This window comes from Budorcas taxicolor, chromosome 2, assembly GCF_023091745.1.
Source record: "Budorcas taxicolor isolate Tak-1 chromosome 2, Takin1.1, whole genome shotgun sequence".
Classification (NCBI taxonomy): domain Eukaryota; kingdom Metazoa; phylum Chordata; class Mammalia; order Artiodactyla; family Bovidae; genus Budorcas; species Budorcas taxicolor.
In genome coordinates, this window is record NC_068911.1 from 177,286,795 (window position 1) to 177,309,807 (window position 23,013).

Here is a 23,013-nt window from a genome sequence, read left to right on the forward strand (position 1 = left end):
TATTTAACTTATATGCAGAGTACATCATGAGAAACACTGGGCTGGAAGAAGCACAAGCTGGAATCAAGATTGCCAGGAGAAATATCAGTAACCTCAGATATGCAGATGACATCACCCTTATGGCAGAAAGTGAAGAGGAACTAAGAAGCCTCTTGATGAAAGTGAAGGAGGAGAGAGAAAAAGTTGGCTTAAAGCTCAACATTCAGAAAACGAAGATCATGGCATCTGGTCCCATCACTTCATGGGAAGTAGATGGGGAAACAGTGAAAATAGTGTCAGACTTTATTTTGGGGGCTCCAGAATCACTGCAGATGGTGATCGCAGCCATGAAATAAAAGACGCTTTCTGCTTGGAAGAAAAATTATGACCAACCTAGATAGCATATTTAAAAGCGGAGATATTACTTTGCCAGCAAAGGTCCATCTAGTCAAGGCTTTGGTTTTTCCACTGGTCATGTATGGATGTGAGAGTTGGACTGTGAAGAAAGCTGATTGCTGCAGAATTGATGCTTTTGAACTGTGGTGTTGGAGAAGACTCTTGAGAGTCCCTTGGACTATAAGAAGATCCAAGCAGTCCATCCTAAAGGAGATTAGTCCTGGGTGCTCATTGGAAGGAGTGATGTTGAAGCTGAAACTCCAATGCTTTGGCCACCTCATGCAAAGAGTTGACTCATTGGAAAAGACTCTGATGCCTGGAGGGATTGAGGGCAGGAGGAGAAGGGGACAACAGAGGATGAGATGGCTGGATGGCATCACCGACTCAATGGACATGGGTTTGTATAGACTCCGAGAGTTGTTGATGGACAAGGAGGCCTGGGGTACTGCAATTCATTGGGTCACAAAGAGTCAGATGTGACTGAGCGACTGAACTGAACTGAACTGATGTTGGTAAAGAATCTGCCTACAATGCAGGAGATCCTGGTTCGATTCCTGGGTCAGGAAGATCCGCTGGAGAAGGGATAGGCCACTCACTCCTGTATTCTTGAGTTTCCTTGGTGGCTCAGATGGTGAAGAATCTGCTTGCAATGCGGAAGACCTGGGTTTGATCCCTGGGTTGGGAAGATCCCCTGGAGAAGAGAAAGGCTACCCACTCCAGTATTCTGGCCTGGAGAACTGCATGGACTGTTCAGAGTTGAACATGACTGAGCGACTTTCACTTGCATACGGTAGTGTGTATGTCAGGATCATTAACGTTTTGATGTATTGCCTTGTGGTCTTTATGCTCTGTGAAACATTTTTTAGAAACATAGCTGGCATCGTATTGTGTATCCCATGGTGTACTGTTAACTACTTCCCTGGAAAACAGATTCCCTTCGTTTGTGGGGCTTGCCAGTCTCTGTGATGGAAATAGCCCCTCTGTGGCCTGTTTCAGGCTCCCAGCATCACTGAATGCAGAGCTGGGAGAGGTGCCAGTCTGAGCTGACATCAGCACACCATATTAGGATTTAAAATCAATCCATCGGGGACTTCCCTGGCAGTCCAGTGGTTAAGACCTCTCCTTCCCATGCAGGGGGTGTGGGTTCGATCCCTGACTGAGGAGCTAAGAGCCCACATGCCTCCAGGTCACAAAACCAAAGCATAAAGCAGAGGCAGTATTGTAACAAATTCATAGACTTTAAAATGGTCCCCATCAAAAAATATTTTTTAAAAAATCTCTTCATTCTGATCTTATAGTCAATACACAGTCATTGTTGAAAATTCATAAAATTTAAACATATAAAGAAAAGATTAAAATCATACAGAATCTGCAGCCACCAACCCCCACCCGCCCCACTCCGTCCCAGTATACAGACAGTCACTGTCAGCCACCCTGATGTAGTCCAACAGTCCCCTCCAAGCAGGTAGAGACATAAACAAAATAACTGTCTTCAGAGCTCGAAAGCAATACATCTCTGTGACACTGGGGAAATCCAGAAAAGTCTCTGGTATCCCACCATCCAGAGATCCCTGTGATGACTGTTCTAGACATTTTACTTGTCTATCTTTTTAACATGGTTGGAATTGTGGCTTGAATCTCCTGGTTTATAGTCATACGACATGCTTGTGCCTCGTAGGAAGGTAACATCCAGGGGAAGCGTGTTACCGCTGTTAATTGATTAAAAACCCTTTGGAGGGTTAAGAGTTTGCCCTTCCACTGCAGGGGCCTTGGGTTCAATTCCTGGTCCGGGAACTAAGGTTCTGCATGCCACACGGCATGGCCAAAAAGAGATCTTACAGAACCTTGAAGAGGCAGAAAATATTCTGGCTCCTTGAACACAGAAAATGGCCTGTTAGGATAAAGCTCAGATTACTTGAAGTTTGGGTCACTGAGCATCTTTGGGCATCCGTGGGCTGAGCGTTATTTGGATCGCTGAGCATCTTTTTGGTTCTTCAGAAACACCTTCTCTCCTCTCCTGCTGGGCTCTGGGATGTCTCTGGGTAATTCCAGATGCTGGGCCCTTGTTCCATCTGTCTTCCTCATCTGATGCTCGAGGGGAGGGTAAGAAGAGGAGTGCCTTTCCAGAGAGAATAACCAGGAAAATCGAGCTTTTGCTTATGCCTCAAAATTCCCTCATCACTTGTTCATGTTACAGGCAACTTCTGAGCACTCACTCCGTGGCACGCAGATGGCTGGGCCCCGGAATCCTGGTACGGAGGAGATCCAGGGCCAGCCCTCTTCCACCAGGCTAGCCAAGCAGCGGGTGCAGCACCCGTGGCTCAGGGTATGAAGACTTGGAACCTACAATTCATGCCAAGAGCCAGGCGGCTCTCGATGAATGATCGATGCTCACAGACCTGGGGGGCAAAGGCCAGAAGTAGGGTGAGGGCTCCCCTGAGCCCCGGGGCTAACCTCCCTCTTTCCCACGGGCCTCCTCCCGGTCCCACACCCTAAGGACCCACGGGCTGGTTTTTCTGGTCTGTTTCTCCAGGGCAATTTGCATATTTCTCCAAGAACTTCCAAGAAGCTGGACAGCCTGTTTTCAGACTTAGAGAGAAGGGAAGCCCAAGGTTGTTTCTTGAAATCTGGGTAAGTATTATATAAGGTTTCTTTCTCTTCAGAACCTTGGTCATTGTTTAAAATGATCTTTCTTTTTCAGTGTTTTCTTTCTATTTTCTTTCCAACTCCTTGTATGGAATAGAATGATCTTAATTTAAATGTTTTGAGTTTACATATCGTCTGTCTCCCTGCTACAGTGTAGCTCCGCGGTGGAAGGTGGTTGTCTGTGTGTCTTAGTCACTGCTGGGTCCCCAGCGTTTAAGACAGCACCTGTGCATATTTACTGTATTTATCTGGTACGTATGTGTGTGTGTGTGTTAGTCGCTCAGTCGTGCCCGACTCTTTGCGACCCCGTGGACTGCAATCCACCAGGTTCCTCTGTCCATGAGATTTTCCAGGCAAGGATACTGGAGTGGGTTGCCATTTCCTTCTCCAGGGGATGTACGTATTTGGTAAATTAACTGACTGATTTGGAATGGAGGTGAATATTTATTTTGGGTTTATTTTAACTTCAAGTTCTCAAATTCTATAGCAATGCTCCACTGCTTTTTTCTTTTTAATTGGTTATGGACTCACAGGCAGTTGCAGACATAGCGCTGAGAGGCCCAGTGTGCCCTCACTCGGCGCTGCACGTGGCCCTAGCCTTCACAGTCAGGCTGGACTCAGCTGGGCGAACTTGGTCCCGCAGGGTGTAGCCCCTGGCAGCTTCCCCTCCAACCTCATTTCTTCCCTTCCCGCCTCTACACCCACCCATTGTCCAAGCCCTGGCTACACTGAGCATCCTTTTGGTTCTTCAAAAGCATCTTCTGTCTTCTCCGTTTGGGACTGACACGTTGTCTCCTCTGCCGAGAACATTCTCTTCCCACTGAGCCCGGCCCGTCTGAGGTCGCCTTCTGCGGGAAGCCAGTTCCGGGCCCGCCTCTGTGTCTGGCTGTCTGGGTTTCCTCTGCTGCGGCATTTACCCCGCTGCTTCGCCGCCGTCTGTGTGCCTGTCTATGTCTGCCACTGTGTTGTTTCTCCTCCTAGATCGCTTTCCCCAGCCCGTCTCAGCTCCTGCAGGCCTCTGCTGGAACGGCCCCTTTCGCCTGATACCACTGCCACCACCCCCTTCCTCATCACTTCATGGTCCCCTCACCCTGGTTGCTCTTCCCTGGCCGTCACTGAATATTTAACTGAATATTTATCTGTTTATCTGCTTACTGACTGGTTACTTGGGCTTCCCTGGTGACTTGGATGGTAAAGAATCCGCTTGCCGTGCAGGAGACCCCAGGCTCTCAGTGCAGGTCCAGTCCTCAGGTGGGGAAGAGCCCCTGGAGGAGGGCATGGCCGCCCACTCCAGTACTCCTGCCTGGAGAATCCCATGGGCAGAGGAGCCTGGCAGGCTACAGTCCATAGTGTTGCAAAGAGTCGGGCACGACTGAGCAACTAACACTGTCACTTATTACTTATTTATTTAGTGGACTGTTAAGAGCTTGGACCATGCATTCAGTTCCTCTGAGTGAAAAAAATGTTCCACCACTTAGTAGCTATGTGATTATGGGCAAGTTACTTAAATTATTATGATTATGACGTATCAGTATAGTATTGCCTGTCTCCCTCCTGAATGTTAGCCCCTTGAGGGCAGGGAATTTGTCAGTTTTGTCCTGTGATCTGCCCCAAGGCTGCCCGGAACAGGGCATCCTGCATCACATACCCTTCTTCATTCATCCAGCAAGTAGTGACTGAACACCAACCATATTCCACGGCTGGCTCAGAAAGCTATGGGTACAGCAGTGAAAAAACACCCAGGGGCCTGCCTCAAGAAGCTTGCATTCTACTTACGTACACAAGTAAACAAATAATCTAAAAATATATTGCTTAAGACGGAAGTAAGTAGTACAGAAATAGAACGGGGTACTGGGCTAGAGAAGCCGAGTAGCTTGGCCTAGAGGAGGTGACATTCAGGCTGAAGCCAGAATGATGTGACGGACAAATGCAAAGTGTCCTGGCCTGGGAGGACAGCAGGTGCAAAGGCCCAGGGGGAGGACCAGCTTGCGTATTTGAAGAGCGAAAAGACAGCCAGTGTGGCTATAGTGCAGTGAACACGGTGGGCATGGGGTGTACAGGCTGGGATTTAGAGGCAGGCAGAGGCCAGATCAGGACTGTGTAGACCACCGTGAAAGGACTGGTCTTCATCCTGGGGCGATGGGAGGCCTCTGGAGGACTTTAAGCAGGTGAGTGCCATGACCGCTGTATATGACAACAAGGCCGCTCGGGCTGTTGTGCAGAGAATGGGTTTATAGGGGCGTCGTGAGTGTATTTTGTTGAATGGATGGACGAGTGGATGAATGGATGAATTTGGCCTGAGCTGAGTTCTTCGGGCGCTCAGCACACCCTCTTCCCTGCCATGGTTAGGCAGGCCAGCTTAGGATTCTCTGATTAGAAGACTGTTTCTTCTTGAGCCGAGAACTAACAAGGGGTTCCCCAAATACAAGCCCAATAAAATACCATCGTGGGCTCCTCTGGGTAGGAGCAGCAGTTACTCCAGCCTCCAAATGGCACGTGGTGGTGTTGATTAAAGGTGGTAGGGATCGCCAAGTCTGCTGGCCTCAAGGCCGGCACTGCCCCCGCTCATCATAGTTCGTGGTTTGCTCCTCTCCCCTTTGTTCACGGCCATGGTCTGTGCTGATTATCTGAGCCAGGAAGTTCAGTTCAGGGGCTCAGTCGTGTCCGACTCTTTGCGACCCCATGGACTGCAGCACACCAAGCCTCCCTGTCCATCACCAGCTCCTGGAGCTTGCTCAAACTCATGTCCAGCAAATCAGTGATGCCATCCAAGCATCTCATCCTCTGTCATCCACTTTTCCTCCTGCCCTCAATCTTTCCCAGCATCAGGGTCTTTGCCAGTGAGTCAGTTCTTCACATCAGGTGGCCAAAATATTGGAGTTTCAGCTTCAGCATCAGTCCTGCCAATGAATATTCAGAATTGATTTCCTTTAGAATGGACTGGTTTGATATCCTTGAAAAGCTATGACCAACCTAGAGAGCATATTGAAAAGCAGAGACATGACTTTGCCAACAAAGGTCTGTCTAGTCAAAGCTATGGTTTTTCCAGTAGTCATGTATGGATGTGAGAGTTGGACCATAAAGAAGGCTGAGTGCCGAAGAATTGATGCTTTTGAACTATGCTGTTGGAGAAGACTCTTGAGAGTCCCTTGGACAGCAAGGAGCTAGGGAAATCCACTCCAAAAGATCTTGAACCTGGGTTCCTGGAGCAACCATTGGAGGCCAGTCTTGCTGGGTGACATTGGGCAAGGTCTTAACCTGTCTGGCCCTCAGTTTGTCCATCTGAAATAAGGGGAGGAGAATCCCTGTGCCTGATGCAGAAGAGAGAAAATGGGGTTTGGAACCAAAGTCTGGTTTGATTTTCATCACATACTTAAACTGTGTGACCCTAGGGAAATCACTTGACTTCTCTGGGCTTATAGTTACAGGAGAGACTCATAATGCCTCACGTGCTACTTAACCTTACATGGTAATTGTAAGAATTAAATGGATTTACAGTGTTTTGTAAACTGTTAACCTGCTGTCCAGATGTTGGTTTGTGGCTTTTAACTAGCTCAGAGTTATTTTGAAAAACAGGTGCCATGTTAGTCGCCAACAGACTTTTAAATAATCCCTCCGTAGATGTAATATTTTGAAAACAAAAGATTTTATTGCTCAGCTGGATGAGAATGAGTTGTGAGCCAGAGTCAGTGTGGCATATGGGTATGAAGCTAGAAATCTCCGGGCAATAAGACGAATGTGTAAAACGGAGATGGTGCAAAACAAAAAAAAACACGAGATGGTGGGTGAGATGTCTGGCTGAGAGGTCTAGCTTTGGGTTCTGTTCTGTTGTTTTCTGGCATATCCTCCTCCTCTGAGCCTGTTCCCCCAGGAACAGGGAGAAAGTGGACACTGTGTTAGTACATGGCTTGTAGAGCCGGCTGAGACCGTGTGTGTTAAAACTGCAGCCTGGGGGCCTGGCATCCAGCGACAGCTCCCTTTTGTTGCCTCTTACTCTTATTTATGCCCCTTTGCTGTGTGCCAGGCACTGTGCTGAGCATTTGTTTGTTTGTTTGTTGACAATTTTATACATTTATTTCTTTAACATTTATGTAGTGTGAGCCCAGTGCCAAGTTCTGTTTTTTCAGTGCTTTATAAATGCTGACTTGCATGGCGGTGTTCCTCGTGGCTTGCACAGATCTTCCAGACACATACTATTATAGCCCATTTGTAGGTGAAGGAATCCAGGTGCAGAGAGGTTGAGCTTCCCCAAGTCCCACACCTAGGAGAAGGAGCCCCTTGCATTCACACCGTCTGTCTGGTCCTGAGCCTGCATCTGTATCCTTGGTGCCTGTGGTTACGGCTGGCTACCCTCCTGGTCCCCACTCCCAGGGCCCTTGCAGGCCTGGCTTGGCTTGGTTTGTCCCTACCCCTGCCTTCCCTCCGTCCCCTTCAGCCGCTGGCAAAGAACAGAGTAGAGGGAGGGGCAGGGGAGGGCAGGGGGACCTTACTCCCTCCCCACCCCTCTTCCGTGGCTGCGCTGGGCTTCCCTGTGGCATGCAGGCCCCTCTCGTGCGCCGCATGGACTCTAGAGAGCTCGGGCTCAGAAGTTGCGGTGTGTGCGCTTAGTTGCCCCACAGAATGTGGGATCTTGGTTTCCCAATCAGGGATCGAACTCACGTCTCCTGCATTGGAAACAGATTCGTAACCAATGGACCACCAGGGAAGTCCCCCAAATACACAAATCTTCAGTGTACAGTTCAGCGGATCTTAAAACCACCACCTGGGTCAAGACACAGAACACTTTCATCACCTAGAAGCCTTTCTGTATCCCTTCTGAGCCAATATTCCTCCCAATGGCAACCCCTCTTCTGACCCTTCTCGCTATAGATTGGTTTGACCTATTCTTCAAGTTCATATAAACATAATTCTACAGTATATACTCTAGCAAATGACTGCTTATCATAAAGATTCACTCATGTTGAAGTCTGTGCATCAGACTTTGTTCTTTTTTCATTGCCGTGTAGCATTCCATGGTGTGACTAGACATAGGTTGTCTGTTCTACTGTGAGTGAAAGTGTGGGTGGTTTCATTTAGAACTATTATGAATGAAGTTTCTCTGAGCATTCATGTACATGTCTTTTGGGGGACATAAACCCTCATTTCTCAGGAATGGAATTGCTGGGGTGTAGGGAAGACATTTGTTTAACTTTAGTGGATAAAATGAGACCATTTTGCCCATGGTTGTACCAAGTTACACTTTCACCAGCTGCATATGAAAGTTCTATTTGCCCCTTACTCTGTTAGTATTATAGGTCTTTTTTAGTTTTAACCATTCTGATAGGCGAATGGACTTACGCTTTTTTCGTTTTAAAATTTGTTTGCTGGGTCAGGTGTTAGTTGCAGGATCTTTAGTTTTGGCATTCGAGCCCTTGGTTGCAGCATGTGGGATCTAGTTCCCCAACCAGGGATTGAACCCAGGCCCCCTGCACTGGGGGAGTGGAGTCCGAGCCACTGGACCACCAGGGACGTCCCTCACTGCAACTTTTCATTTCCGCGTCCTCAGTGGCTAATTCACACTCCCGCCAGTATGTTTGCAGGTTCTATCTGTCTTTTTTCTTCGTCAGCACTTGGTGTTGTCAGGTTTTTAAGGTTAGCCGTTCTAATGGGTGAGTAGCGTTGTCTTACTGGGGTTTTTATTTTTGTTTCTCGGATTCGTGATGATGTTGAACACCTCTGCATGTGCTTATAGACCACTTCTGTGAGGATACGTGATATCTTTTGTGAAGTACCTATTTAGGTCTTTTGCTGACCTTAAATTTGCTTTGTTTCTTTTTCTTAGTGACTTGTAAGAGTTGTTATCATTCTGGGGATACTCAGCCTTTGTGATAAACACATTTGAAAATATCTCCCCCTCCCCCACCACCCAGTCTCTTAAAGATGATAAATAGAAGTTTATCATTTGAATGAGGGCTGATTTATCCATGTTTTCTTTTATGATGGATAGTTTCTGTGTCCTGTTGAAGGAGGCTTTGCCAACCTGCTGAAAGCAGTCTTTCACTGGGATTTTTCCCTGCAGGACTGGAAATGGCCGCAAGGGACGGGTCGGGCCCGAGGCTGCCCCGGGTGGCTGAGCCGGGTGTGGAGGGGGAGCCACGTCTGCCCACGGGCCGGGAGCTGACAGAGGCCAACCGCTTCACCTACGCCGCCCTCTGCGGCATCTCCTTGTCCCAGCTCTTTCCAGAGCCCGAGCAAAGGTGAGTGCTTCTATCTCACAGAGAGGTGGTCGTGCTATTTCAAGGAGATGATTTCTGGCAGCCAGGCAGCCTTCCAGGTGCTACCAGACAGTACAAAGAGGAGAAAGCCATTGTCCTTGCCTTTAGGGAACTCACAACATCGTAGGGGGACAGCGATCCCTCATTTGGTACCCACCCATTTATACCTTCACAAGGCATTTAAGGGGCACCTGCTGTTTCACCAGGCGCCGCCTGAAGCACATGGAAAGTGGACGTGAATAAGATCAACAGGGCCACCTCTGCCCCTGCACTCAAGGACATCCCCTAACAGCGGGACAAGATGTCTGTGCATTCAGTGAGCACGGACTGTGTACTGAGGATTGTGCAAGGCCCTGTGGAGAAAGCAAAGAAAAGCAAGGCCTGGCTCCTGTTCTCCTGGTGCTTACAATCAGGGGGCTAAAACCAGGCGTCTGGGTTTGTGTGTGTGTGTTTAATTTTTATTTATGCGTGTATGACTGCCGGGCCTCCGTTCCCACGCACGGGCTTTCTCTGGTTGCAGCGAGTGGCGGCCTCTCCCCACTGCGGCGTGCCTTGCCTGGCCTCTCTTGCTGCCGAGCGCGGGCTCCAGGGCGTGCCGTCTTCAGCAGCTGCAGCGTGTGCGCTTCATTCCCCAAAGTGGAAGGGAGAGTCGCTCAGTCCTTCCGACTCTTTCTGACCCCACAGACTATACATACAGTCCATGGAGCTCTCCAGGCCAGAATACTGGAGTGGGTAGCCTTTCCCTTCTCTAGGGGGTCTCCCCGACCCAGACATCAAACCCAGGTCTCCTGCACTGCAGGCGGATTCTTTACCAGCTGAGCCACCAAGGAAGCCCAGGAATACTGGAGTGGGCAGCCTATCCCTTCTCCAGGGTCTTCCCAACCCAGGAATCAAACCGGGGTCTCCTGCATTGCAAGGGGATTCTTTACCAACTGAGCTATGAGGGAAGCCCTGGCATGTGGAATATTCCAGGACTAGGGGTCGAACTGTGTCCCCTGGATTGGAAGGCGGATTCTTAAGCACTGAACCACCAGGGAAGTCCCCAGATGACTGGTCTTAAGAGTGAACGGATGGGCTAAGTGCCACGATGGGGGATAGGTTCAATGAGACTCGGTGTTTGGAGTCAGAATAGTAGAGTGGCTAAGGGCGTGGGCTTGGCCTTCAGGGATTTGCAGGGGAGAGTTTGGAGGGCCGGAGGAGGGTTGTTGGAAAGCTGGTGAAGTTGTTTGGAGAAACCAGGACAGTGATCCAGAGGTGGAGGAACAAAGGTGCGGCGGCCCATTCTGGGGCTGGGGACAGCTTGGGTGCTGAGGAGGGGGAGACAGAGGCCCCACACTGGGGCGGAGGGCCTCGGAGCATGCAGATAGTGTTGCTGGGGCAGGAACTGAGGGGTTGTGGGAATAGGAAGTAGCAAGAAGGTTTCGCTTCTGCATTATTTCCAGGAGCCGCGCCCCCTCAGTCCCAGCGTGGACCCCTGTGAGTAAACTCCTCTGCGCCTCAGTCTTAGCTGGGCTTTTTTTTTCTATCTTTGTCATTCTCACCGGACCAAACACTTGCGCGTATTCATCTCCTTGGGGGTCATCTCCAGGAAGCCTTCCCAGACCCTCCTCACCTGCAGGATGCGTGTCCGCCTGTCTGTCCAGTGACCTGTCCCCATGACCACCGTCACGCTGCACTGTAGCTCTTCCCATACCTGCCACCCCACTCCTGTCCCTGGAGGGCAGGAACTGCCCTGTTCATTGCTTGAGTTCCCAGTGCCTTGCACACAGCTTGGTCTAGCAAAGACAGTAGAGATTTGTAAAAGGAAGGAATGGATAAATACTGACTCTGTTAGCACAGGAGGTAAACCACGGGATTTGAACTTAGATCTGGGTTCAAATCCTACCCCTGCCACTTTCCGATGACGTGTGACCCCTGGCAGGTTATTTAGCTTCCCTGAGCATCAGTGTCTTCATCTGTAAAGTGGGGCTAATAACGCCCACCCTGCAAGGTAGTTACCAGAGTCAAATGAGATAATATAGGTAAAGCATTTAGCACAGTGTGGCCCACAGTAGGCGCTCAATAAATGTTAATGCTTACCACCTCTGTGACTTGCTTTATTTGTTCAGTTTCCTTATCTATAAAATGAACTGGAACTTACCCCTACCAGTCAGAGAGCTTTGGGCTGTAAGAGGACACGGTACTGAAAGAGATTTACGTAAGAGGTTTTTCTCACTTGATAAGAAATCAAAAGGAAGAGAGTTCCAGGGTTGATACAGTGCCTCAAAAAGCCTTTGGGATGGCTTCTCTGTAGTTCCCCTGACCTCCCTCTCCTGATCACAGAATGGCTGCTGCAGTGCCGTACATCACACCCTCACAGAATAAGACTCGAGGCAAGAAGGGGGAGGACAAGGATGCTCTGCAGGTCTCTCTCATTAGGGAGGAGCTCTTTCCCAGGATGCCCTGTGAAGGCTTCCCCTTTTATGTCATTGGTTAGAGCCAGTCAGATACCCTAGCCTTGCCTGGAAGGGAGGCACAGAAAAACTAAAGACACTTGTCATTCTCTGTCTCCATCATGGGAGGGGGCTTCTACTGGCCCAGAAGGGGCTGGGGAATCACTGCTGCTGAGAAGCGGCCATCCATCAGAGAGGGTGGTCCTGGGGAAGGAATGTGTGGATGGCCCCTGCAGAGCCTGGTACAGAAAGTAAAGAAAGTGAAGTCACTCAGTCGTGTCCAAATCTTTGCAACCCCATGGACTGTACCTGCCGGGTTCCTGCATCCATGGGATTTTCCAGACCAGAGTACTGGAGTGGGTTGCCATTTCCTTCTTCAGGAGATCTTCCCGACCCAGGGACTGAACCCGGGTCTCCCGCTTTGTAGGCAGACCTTTACTGTCTGAGCCACCAGGGAAGTCCTGGTTTCTTTCTTTCTTTCCTTCTTTCTGGAGGTGAGAATTTATCTCGTTGGGTATTCTGTTCCCGAGCAAGCAAGGGTCCAGCTCCTGCAAGGGTCCAACTCTCTCCCTGCTCCAACCCATACCTGTGCCATACTTAGGAAGCTCTTATCTTTCCAGAAGCTCCCCCGACCTGATAAATCCCTACCTGATAAGCTGGTAGATACACGGGGGAAGAGCTTTGCGTACTTTGTTCACATAAAGAAATATTTATGAACCCGAACTGTGTGCCAGACCTGTGCTGGGCACACCTCCACCTCCACCTGGGAGGGTGCAGGGAGGAGTTATTGTTCTGTGTGCCCCCCACCCCCAAATCCAAATCTGGTCTTAAGCGCACGAGGGGGTGTTTCCTTCCTGAAAGTTGAGCGCGCGCGTGTGCGTGTGCGTGTGTGTGTGTGTTAAGTCACGTCACTTCAGTCCTGTCCAACTCTATGTGGTCCTGTGTAGCCCGCCAGGCTCCTCTGTCACTGGGGTTCTCCAGGCAGGAACACTGGAGTGGGTTGCCATGCTGCAGCGCAGCGTGAGCACCCCTTTCCACGTGGCTGATCTCGGTCGCCTTAAGACCCAAAACACACTTGGGGAGGGGGCGGTCTCTGCAGTGGTTCAGCATGGCCTCTGGAGTCCGAGACTCGGGGGCTTGGACCCTGGAGCTGCCACTTAAGCTCTGTGGGTCTGAGTATCATCCTTGTTTCTCAAGTGGAGGTAAACAGTGCTCGCCGCCCTTGTGGGGCTGTATCCGGAGTCAGCGAGCCCGTGTATACAGAGCGCCGAGAACGGGAGCTGGCCGATAGTTGCTCTACGGTCGCCGTGACTCCTCATCGCCACTGACTGTCATGTGTTTTGACTGGGGCTTCCCTGGTGGCTCAGACGGCAAAGAGTCTGCCTGCAATGCAGGAGACCCGAGTTCAATCCCTGGGTCAGAAAGATCCTCTGGAGAAGGGGATGACTACCCACCCCCGTATTCTTCACCAACCCCATTAGAAGCATTTACCAAGACCCTGCCATTCTGCAATGCTATTTCCTTCTGTAATAGATTGCTGCACTGGCGCTTCACATATATTCTCACTCATTTGTTTATATGTAGGGCTTTGTTTACGTAGGGCTTTACAGGTGCCAGTTTTGTTCTAAGCGCATGACACCTGTTAACTTAGCTAACTAATCCTTTCGACAACCCTATGAAATAGGTTTCATCCTTCTCGCCAGTGTTTCCAAGGCCCAGAGAGGCTAAGTACCTTGCCCAAGATCACACAGCTCACGGTGAAGCTGGATTTGATCAGAGTTCACACTCTTTACCCTTCCACTCGTGAGATGCAGTGCTTCCCTGCATCCGTGGACACAGGGCCCGGCCACACTGCTGCCCCAGCCCCGAGACCTTTCTGCATACATGTTGACGCAGAAATGATGCGTGATCCAGTTAGTCATCCCTGCCCCCCATTCACACCCACACATCACCCCAGGATAATTCCAGTAATTCCAGTGGGGCAGATCATAATAATTGTAGTAGCAGTAGCTAACGTTTATTGAGGGTTATCGTGTGCCAGGTGCTTTTATCTTGTGATTTAATCTTTCTGGCCAATCTTTGAAGCAGCCCTGTTATCATCCTCACTTTACGACAGAGGAGAATGAAGCTGAGAAGTGAAGGAGGCCGTGGAGCCAGGACTCTCCCGGGGGCCAGAATTCAGAGCCCAGCTCAGCCCTCTTCACGACCTCCCTTGGTCGCTTTGTAAATAGTGATGCTGGGACTTCCCTGGTGGTCCAGCGGCTAAGACTCTGCACTCCAGTGCAGGGGGCCCAGGTTCAACCCCTGGTCAGGGAACTAGATCCCACACGCTGCGGCTAGGACCCGGTACAGCCAAATGATAAATTTTTTTTTTTTAATTTAAATGAAATAGTGATGCTAACCAACATTAATTGTCTACTGCGTGCCAAGCCTTGCTTGGGGTGCTTTATATGTAGCTTCTCATTTAATCCTCAAGCAGTTCTGTGAAGTCGGTCTCTTACACTCATTTGCAGATAAGGAAACTGAGGCACAGAGAGGTCAAGTTACTTTCACAGCCTCGCTCAGCAGTGAAGGACGTTTCCACCGGCCGCTGAGGGGGCTGCCTGCGTGGCCTGGGCCTGCTTCAGCTGCAGAGAGTCACCCTGCCCAGGGTTCTGCCCCCTTCCTGGGGCAGCTGTTGTCCGATGACTCTCTGATGTGAGGGTATGAAGGCCCAGCCCTCTCGCCCCACTGGGGGACATCTCTCACGGGTCGCCCCATCGTCAGATCTCCCCACAGGGTCAGCTGTGACTTCTCTTGAGACTGGATCTCAGCTCCTTCCCGCCCACCAAGTTCTTCGTCCTCCCTACCCATCCACAGGTGTTGACCCCGAGGGGATCCCCAGTAATCATTTCAGAGCTGCTTCCTGGGGACCTCACCCAAAACGGTGGTGCTCCCAGGATTTGAACCTGAGTCCTGCACCCACCTGCACGGGCCCAACCTGCACAGAGCTGCTTGGGCTTTGACAGCAGCGGCTCTGAGGAGTGGGTTGGCTGCACTGCCTGGGATCCATGGAGACCAGAGCCAAGCAGTGCCAGTGGGGAACCTCCTAAGGTCACCCCCACAACCAGGGAGCTCAGCTTGTTTCTGGGAAACGTTTTCTCGGAACTTGTCTAATCACCTCCCGCCTGACTCTCCTGCTCCACACCCCAGTGGTAGCTTCAAATCAAACCCTGATGTGGGCTCTGCCGGGGTCCCCAAGATGCCATGAAAGTGAAAAAGTGTCAGTCACTCAGTCGTGTCCCGACTCTTTGTGACCCCACGGACTGTAGCCTGCCAGGCTCCTCTGTCCCTGAAATTCTCCAGGCAAGAATATTGGAGTGGGTTGCCATTCCCTTCTCCAGCGGATCTTGCCCACCCAGGGATCAAACCTGGGTCTCCTGCATTGCAAGCAGATTCTTCACCATCTGAGTCACCAGAGAAGTGCCCCCAAGAGATGCCATGGGCTTCCTGCATCTCCTGGGGTCCCTTCTGCCCTGGAGTACCCCATCCATCCCCCACCCAAGGACCCCTGTGGGACTCAGCTCAAATACTCACTATGGACAGAGACCCCTCAGTGATGGTGGCATAACTTCTTCCACACTTTGTCCACTCTGTGGCGGCCAGCGTGTTTCTGGAAAGCATGTCCGTGGCTGTTTCCAACAGCAGGAGCTCTCCGTCTGCGGGAAGCCTTTTCTGGTCGCTGCCCCTCGCCTCCCAGGTGGATTCGAGGCCCCCTCTCTGGATTCATCGGGGCTGGATTCCTGCCTCTGTCCTAGCGTGTCCCACAACACTAGATCAGCTAGTTCCATCTGGGTCTCTACCTCCTGATGAGCTTCTTATCCAAGACCCGTCTGGCTCATTTTTTATTTCACAGCCCTCAGGGCAGGCTGGGCTCAGGGTGTTTGGTCAGTAACTAATTGCTCGTTGCCCTCATTCCTATGGTTTATCAGCTCCTGGTGGTTAAAGTTTTGGTGGAATAAGCTCAGACCTGCTCTCCTGAAATCGGGTTTGGCTCTCTCGCTATATTCCATGGGCCACAGTTGCCCTGGTTTTTCGTAGATGCCGGCTCTTCACATCCCTTGACATGCCTCATCTTGTGAGTTGCACGGTCCAGGTTAACATGTCTCGTCTTGTGAGTTGCACGGTCCAGGGTCTCAGCGGCGTTTGTCTTTCAGGTCCTTCTGCACAGACTTTGTGGTTGGCCTGGTGAAGTGGCTGGACCTGTCTGAAGCCGTCTTGCCTACCATGACTGCTTTTGCCAGTGGTCTGGGAGGCGAAGGAGCAGACATGTTTGCTCAAGTTTTGTTGAAGGACCCCATCTTGAAGGATGACCCACTGGTGATCACTCAGGTACACCCACTGCCCAGGTAGCAGCTGCTGGGGAAAGTAGACAGCCTCCTCTCAGAGTCAGCCTGAATATCACTGCTAGTTGTGTGGGGGGAGTTCAAAGGTTAAATATTGCATCCTAATATCTGATGATGTGATGATCATAGCTAGTGTTGAATTATCATTGAATATTTACTATTGATCTGTTACTTAAACATTGCTTCTTATATGTAGTACCTTTACTCATATGGACTCATTTAATTCTCAAAGCAATTTTATGAGGTAGGTAAAGTGATCATCCCCATTTTATAGATGAGAAAATTGAGGCACAGAGAGGTGTAGTAACTTGTTCAAGGTCACACAGCTGATTTGAACCTTGGCCATCTGACTCAAAAGCCCGTGTCCCTAGCCATTAAGCCGCGGTGCCTCTCTTTGGAAGCGTCAGCTTTGCTGTGTGTGCTTGGGCATGTCGCTCACCTGCTCTGCATGCACTGAAGCAGGCAGACGCTTTCCCCGGGCTCTCGGTGCCAGCAGAGCACCGAGCAGCCCTTGCCGTCCTTCATCTGACTCCCTGAAGCTCTCACACGCTTGTTTGGTTATGGGCTGGCTTGTTTCTCTGGCTTGCCACTCAAATGCAGGGCAAAGGTATCTTGTCTGCCTTGTGTTCCCACCTATTGTTAAGAGTCAGAAAATATATGTCCAATGAGCAGGCTGGTTACATATCAACCTATTGCTAATTCCTGTTGCTTTCCCCTCAGGACCTTCTGAGCTTCTCACTCAAGGATGGTGAGTTGATAGTTCCTAAGTTCTGTAAGTTGTGGGCACGTGTCTCCCCCGCAGCCAGGGAAGCCAGGGTTAGGTGCTGCCTCTGTTGGCCCCATGCTCGTGGCCTTTTCAGAGCAAGAAAGGAAAGGGAAGCCAGTAGCACTGGGGGGCTGGGGAGCTCTCCATTCACGCCAAACACCAGCGGCATGGTGCTTCTTGCAGTTTTACGGATTCCTCACCACACCCTCTCACCTTCTCAGTAGCTCTGGAGCCTGGCTCTTGCCCTCCAAGGTCTATTCTGCTGACATCAGGGAGAAGGAACACAGAATTGAAAATGACATTCCAACAGCTTCAGCACCATGTAATAAAGGAAAGTTTCAGGGACTTCCCTGGTGGTCCAGGGGTTAAGAATCGGCCTTGCAATGCAGGGGACACGTGTTCAATCCCTGGTCAGGGAACTAAGATCCCACATGCCACGGGGCAGCTAAGCCCACTCGCCATAGCTAGCGAGCCTGCACACCACAACGAAAGATCCCACGTACCACAGCAAAGACCAACTCAGCCAAATAAATAAATGCTTTTTATAAACACGAGAGGTTTCCACCGAAACTCTGGCTCGTGGGCAATTGGAGGGGTAAGAAGAGGAGGAAGAGGAACAGAATTTCACAAATAGGCCTAGCAAACGCAGGAGCATTGGCAGGAGAGAACGCTCAGAGGAGGGTCACGGGGCCGGAGCCCAGCGAGCTCTGCACGTTCGCAGGGTCCCAGGCGGTTCCCGTGGCGTTTATAGTCTGAGAAGCACAGCTCTGAGGCTCAGACCCCAGCATGGCCCTTTTCCAGCGACGCGGAAGGTTTACCTCTATCTCAGAGCTGAATGGGGATCACCCAAGGGTGATCTGGCCCAGCCCCTGCTTTCAGGCGGGCACAGCCTGAAGTAACATGTCTTCTTTTAAAAAAAGATTATTTATTTATTTTGGGTGTGCTGGGAGACGTGGGTTCAATCCTTGGGTCAGGAAGATCCCCTAGAGGAGGGTATGGTGACCCACTCCAATATCCTTGCCTGGAGAATCCCCAGGAACAGAGCCTCGCAGTCGCAAAGAGTCAGACACGACTGAGCGGCTGAGCACAGCACTGGCTCTTACTTGAGGCTCTCAGGATCTTCACTACATGAGGGCTTCTTAGTTGTAGCATGCAGGATCTAGTTCCCCAACCAGGGATCAAACATAGGCCCCGTTAATTGGGAGCGCAGGTTTAGCCGATGAGGCCGTGTGGCTGAGCTGTGGTCTGAGGGTGTGGTGGAGTTGGTCTGAGAATCCTTGGTAGAATCCCTTTTATTTTTGCAAACTGAAATGAGGGAATATTCGATAGTCCTGGATGCTCTTAGAATGATGGGTGGTTTGCCCGGAGGTCTGGGGCGCAGGTTTCTGGAGAGCAGGCTAGCCGGTAAGCACACACACACTCTCACGTGCTCATCATGGTAACAACAAAGCACCGGGTCCGAGCACTTGCTGGGAGGCCAGGCGGCTGCCGCGGGCTGTGCAGACTTGGAGTCCTCCCTGCCCCCTGAGAGGTGCTGGGGGCCCCTGTTCCTATCTTGCGGGTCAGGGTCCTCTTGGGTGAGACTCATATTTCCAAGAGGAGCGACTGGGGCCCAGAGAGGGGAAAGGGCTTTCCCGGAAGCACATGGTGGCAGGTGGTCTTCTGGTAGGAACCAGGTCTCCAGCCTCCCGGGCCAGCCCTCTGTCCCACGGTCTTATCACGAGGGAAGCAGCTCCTGTGTGTGCCGGACTCTCCCTTCTGTCTCCCAGAGCCACGTGTATCCTAGCCCACCACCTGCCCGCACCTGCCAATCACAACCCTCTGAGCACCCGTGAGCACCCCAAGACACCGTAACTTACCGCCCTTTGCTGTGGGTGACCTTGGCCTGGCTCTCACAGAATAGTTAGAGTGGGTTTGAAATGGCCTGTCTGTAATAGCATCGTCTGGTACTTCATGCCCTCCCGGGGGCGTTCTCATAGGCAGCCTCTAAACTGGCATTCAGTTCAGTTCAGTTGCTCAGTCGTGTCCGACTCTTTGCGACCCCATGGACTGGAGCATGCCAGGCCTCCCTGTCCATCACCAACTCCCGGAGTTCACTCAGACTCATGTCCATGGAGTCGGTGATGCCATCTAGCCATCTCATCCTCTGTCGTCCCCTTCTCCTCCTGCCTTCAGTCTTTCCCAGCATCAGGATCTTTTCAATTGAATCAGTTCTTTGCATCAGGTGGCCAAAGTATTGGATTTTCAGACTGGCATTGCCTGTTAAATTTCTCTTGAGAGTTCCCTCCACTTGCCAAGCATCTGCTCATGCTGGTGACTGCCCCTGGCCCTTGTGAAGCATTGTTTCACAGCATCCTCATCACCATCTTTTCGTGTACACGTTCCCAGTTCACAGATGAGCAAACTGAGGCTCAGAGAGGTAAAGTAACAGGTCTAAGCTGTTAAGTGGCAGAGCTGACATTCTAAAATAAGTGCTGCTAACAAAAACCTTCTCAGAATTTACCCGTGGGAGTTGGAGGGACGCAGAGGCATCCCCACGGGAAGATAATGATCCCTCGAGTCTAAGCCAGCTTCCCAGGTGGCGCAGCAGTAGAGAATCTGCCTGCCAAGGCAGGAGACTCAGGAGATGCAGATTCCATCCCTGGGTCGGGAGGGTCTCCTGGAGGAGGAAATGGCAACCCACTCCAGTATTCTCACCTGGAAAATTCCATGGACAGACAGGTCCGTGGGGTCACAAAGAACTGGACACAACTCAGCAACTGAGCATGTATGTCTAAAGAATACCAGTCTCTCATAGCATCTGAGGGGTACCTTTGGTTTGTCCCAAAGCCTCTCCAGATGCTGGCATCTACAAATAGGAGCACAGTCAGTGACACACCAGGACCCCCCAATGGGAGCTGGTGGAAGGGCTCAAAAGTTCCCCAGAAGGCAGAGGTTGATAGCCCCTCAAACCATCCAGATGGCCCTCATCGGACACAGGTGGGCCCCAGAGAGATGGCAGGTTCAGTTCCAGCCCCCCACAGTAAAGCAAGTCACGTGATCATATGTGGTTTTCAGTGCATCTAAAAGTTATATTTACACTATACTGGAAAAGGTCAGTTTTCATTCCAATCCCAAAGAATGCTCAAACTACCACACAATTGCACTCATCTCACACACTAGTAAAGTAATGCTCAAAATTCTCCAAGCCAGGCTTCAGCAATACGTGAACCGTGAACTTCCTGATGTTCAAGCTGGTTTTAGAAAAGGCAGAGGAACCAGAGATCAAATTGCCAACATCCGCTGGATCATTGAAAAAGCAAGAGAGTTCCAGAAAAACATCTATTTCTGCTTTATTGACTATGCCAAAGCCTTTGACTGTGTGGATCAAAATAAACTGTGGACAATTCTGAAAGAGATGGGAATACCAGACCACCTGACCTGCCTCTTGAGAAATCTGTGTGCAGGTCAGGAAGCAACAGTTAGAACTGGACATGGAACAACAGACTGGTTCCAAATAGGAAAAGGAGTATGTCAAGGCTGTATATCATCACCCTGCTTATTTAACTTATATGCAGAGTACATCATGAGAAACGCTGGGCTGGAAGAAGCACAAGCTGGAATCAAGATTGCCAGGAGAAATATCAGTAACCTCAGATATGCAGATGACACCACCCTTATGGCAGAAAGTGAAGAGGAACTAAAAAGCCTCTTGATGAAAGTGAAAGAGGAGAGTGAAAAAGTTGGCTTAAAGCTCAACATTCAGAAAACGAAGATCATGGCATCTGGTCCCATCACTTCATGGGAAATAGATGGGGAAACAGTGGAAACAGTGTCAGACTTTATTTTTGGGAGCTCCAAAATCACTGCAGATGGTGACTGCAGCCACAAAATTAAAATACGCTTTCTGCTTGGAAGAAAAGTTATGACCAACCTAGATAGCATATTGAAAAACAGAGACATTCCTTTGCTGACTAAGGTCCGTCTGGTCAAGGCTATGGTTTTTCCAGTAGTCATGTATGGATGTGAGAGTTGGACTGTGAAGAAAGCTGAGCGCCGAAGAATTGATGCTTTTGAACTGTGGTGTTGGAGAAGACTCTTGAGAGTCCCTTGGACTGCAAGGAGATCCAACCAGTCCATTCTGAAGGAGATCAACCCTGGGATTTCTTTGGAAGGAATGATGCTAAAGCTGAAGCTCCAGTACTTTGGCCACCTCATGCGAAGAGTTGACTCATTGGAAAAGACTCTGATGCTGGGAGGGATTGGGGGCAGGAGGAGAAGGGGACAACAGAGGATGAGATGGCTGGATGGCATCACGGACTCGATGGACGTGAGTCTGAGTGAACTCCGGAAGTTGGTGATGGACAGGGAGGCCTGGCGTGCTGCGATTCATGGGGTCGCGAAGAGTCGGACATGACTGAGCGATTGAACTGAACTGAAAAAAATCCAATGGACAAACTTTAATTTTAAAATGCTGTTGGAAAAAAATGGCACTGAGACACTGGATGCAGGGTTGCCATAGACCTTCAATTTGTAAAAAACAAAACAACACATTATCTGCAAAGTGCCATCAGGGTAAAGCGGAAGCCTGTAGTTGAGAAAATGATGCCCAGAGTGGGAGTGCCTACTGTTGTCATGTCCAACTCTGTCCTTATTAATGAAGAACCAAGGACCAAGACGACAGAGGATGAGATGGCTGGATGGCATCACCAACTCAATGGATATGAGTTTCAGTAAGCTCCGGGAGGTGGTGATGGACAGGGAGGCCTGGCGTGCTGCAGTCCATGGGGTTGCAAAGAGTTGGACACGACTGAGCGACTGAACTGAACCGAAGAACCAAGAACTGGGAGCACTGAGGGATTTGCCTGCCTGGTGTTAAAATTCATCGGCAAGTTGCTGAATGTCTCTGCTTCCGTTTCCTCGGGCATCAAATGGGAGCCACAGTACTCTTTACCTCATAGGGCGGTGGTGAGGACTGAGTGGAATAACCCAGGTCGAGTGCTGAGAACACAGCTGGTGCTCAGGACGCAGGCCCTGAGTGCTGAGGGGCCGCGGTGGTCACGGGGAAATGGGAAGTTCCCGGGAACCAGGAGACCTGGACTCTCATCCTGTCTCTGAGACATTTGTGATGTCAAGTCACTTAACATCTCTGAACTTCAGTTTCAAGCACAAAGAGGCAAGAGCTCAATGCTACTTCAAAGCAAAACAAAACCGTCTTTGGTCCTAAGAACACAGTCAAGGATCTTGTAAGGAGAAGGTCAGTGTCATAGTTGGGCCAGTTGTTCAAGGCCTTTCTCGTAAGCTCCATGAGGGCAGGGCTCTTGTCTGGCTTCTTCACCATTGTTTCCCAGTGTCTGCAACGCTGGTGGACAGATGGTGGGCACTTAGTGTTTGTTGGATGGATGGACGGATAGTCGAATGGATGGACAGAAGGAAGAATGGATGGTCTTTGCTTAGAGCGCAAGCTTAGGCACTAGCAAGGCGGTTTGTCTGAGCTGTAGGGTTAAGCCATCTTTTTCTGCAGAGACTGAGGGGGTGGGGCACACAGCACAGAATAAAGCTGTCTGTCTATGTGGCTGTGTTTCTTTCGGTGTGAGGCAGGGTGGTTAGTCATGGAATCAGCCCAAGAAATCAACACGAAGAGCTGCACATCTCAGAACTTCCTGGAAGGTTGACCTTTACTGACGACGTTGGGATCTTAGTCACGGAACGATGGCCGTCTTGGCAGCGGTAGGGTGGAATTTCTTTGCACACTAACCGTTTTCTTCTCCTCACCCAGTAACAACCCACGAAGCCTCCGGCCCACCTAGTTGGAAAAATCAGCCTTTCGTATGTTGACGATTAAACTGAATCTGAGCTCACTAAACTGGGCTTTCACAGTGGCGGCACTGCAGACATCGGGGACTGGATAATTCTTTGTTGTGGAGCCCTGCTGTGCCTTCTGGGAGATTTAGCCACCTCCCTGGCCTCTTCTCACTAGACGCCAGTAGCACTCCCTGACTTGGGACAACCAGAAATGTTTCCATACTTTACCAGATATTCTTGGGGTGGGGGTGGGGAGCACAAAAACACCCCTAGTGGAGAACCACTGGTCCAGGACCCACAATGTGGCCAGGTGGGGCTGCTTTACTAGTAGTTGGTGGTCTTTCTAAGTGACCTAGGAGCTTCCCTGGTGG

The 23,013-nt window shown here is 50.4% G+C and overlaps 1 protein-coding gene across 4 annotated transcripts in view; it reads left to right on the forward strand.

The window, feature by feature from the left end:
* The window catches only part of TMCO4 (transmembrane and coiled-coil domains 4), a 106,230-nt gene that overhangs the window by 13,652 nt on the left and 69,565 nt on the right, over positions 1-23,013 (forward strand). For 3 of the 4 annotated variants that reach the window (XM_052661022.1, XM_052661038.1, XM_052661030.1), the window contains exons 3-6: positions 2,909-3,006; positions 9,080-9,257; positions 15,904-16,078; positions 16,813-16,840. In XM_052661022.1, coding sequence (XP_052516982.1) covers positions 9,088-9,257; positions 15,904-16,078; positions 16,813-16,840 — 373 coding nt within the window. In that variant the 5' untranslated portion in view covers positions 2,909-3,006; positions 9,080-9,087. The remainder of the gene's footprint in view (positions 1-2,908; positions 3,007-9,079; positions 9,258-15,903; positions 16,079-16,812; positions 16,841-23,013) is intronic. The other variant, XM_052661047.1, reaches the window with a different exon arrangement.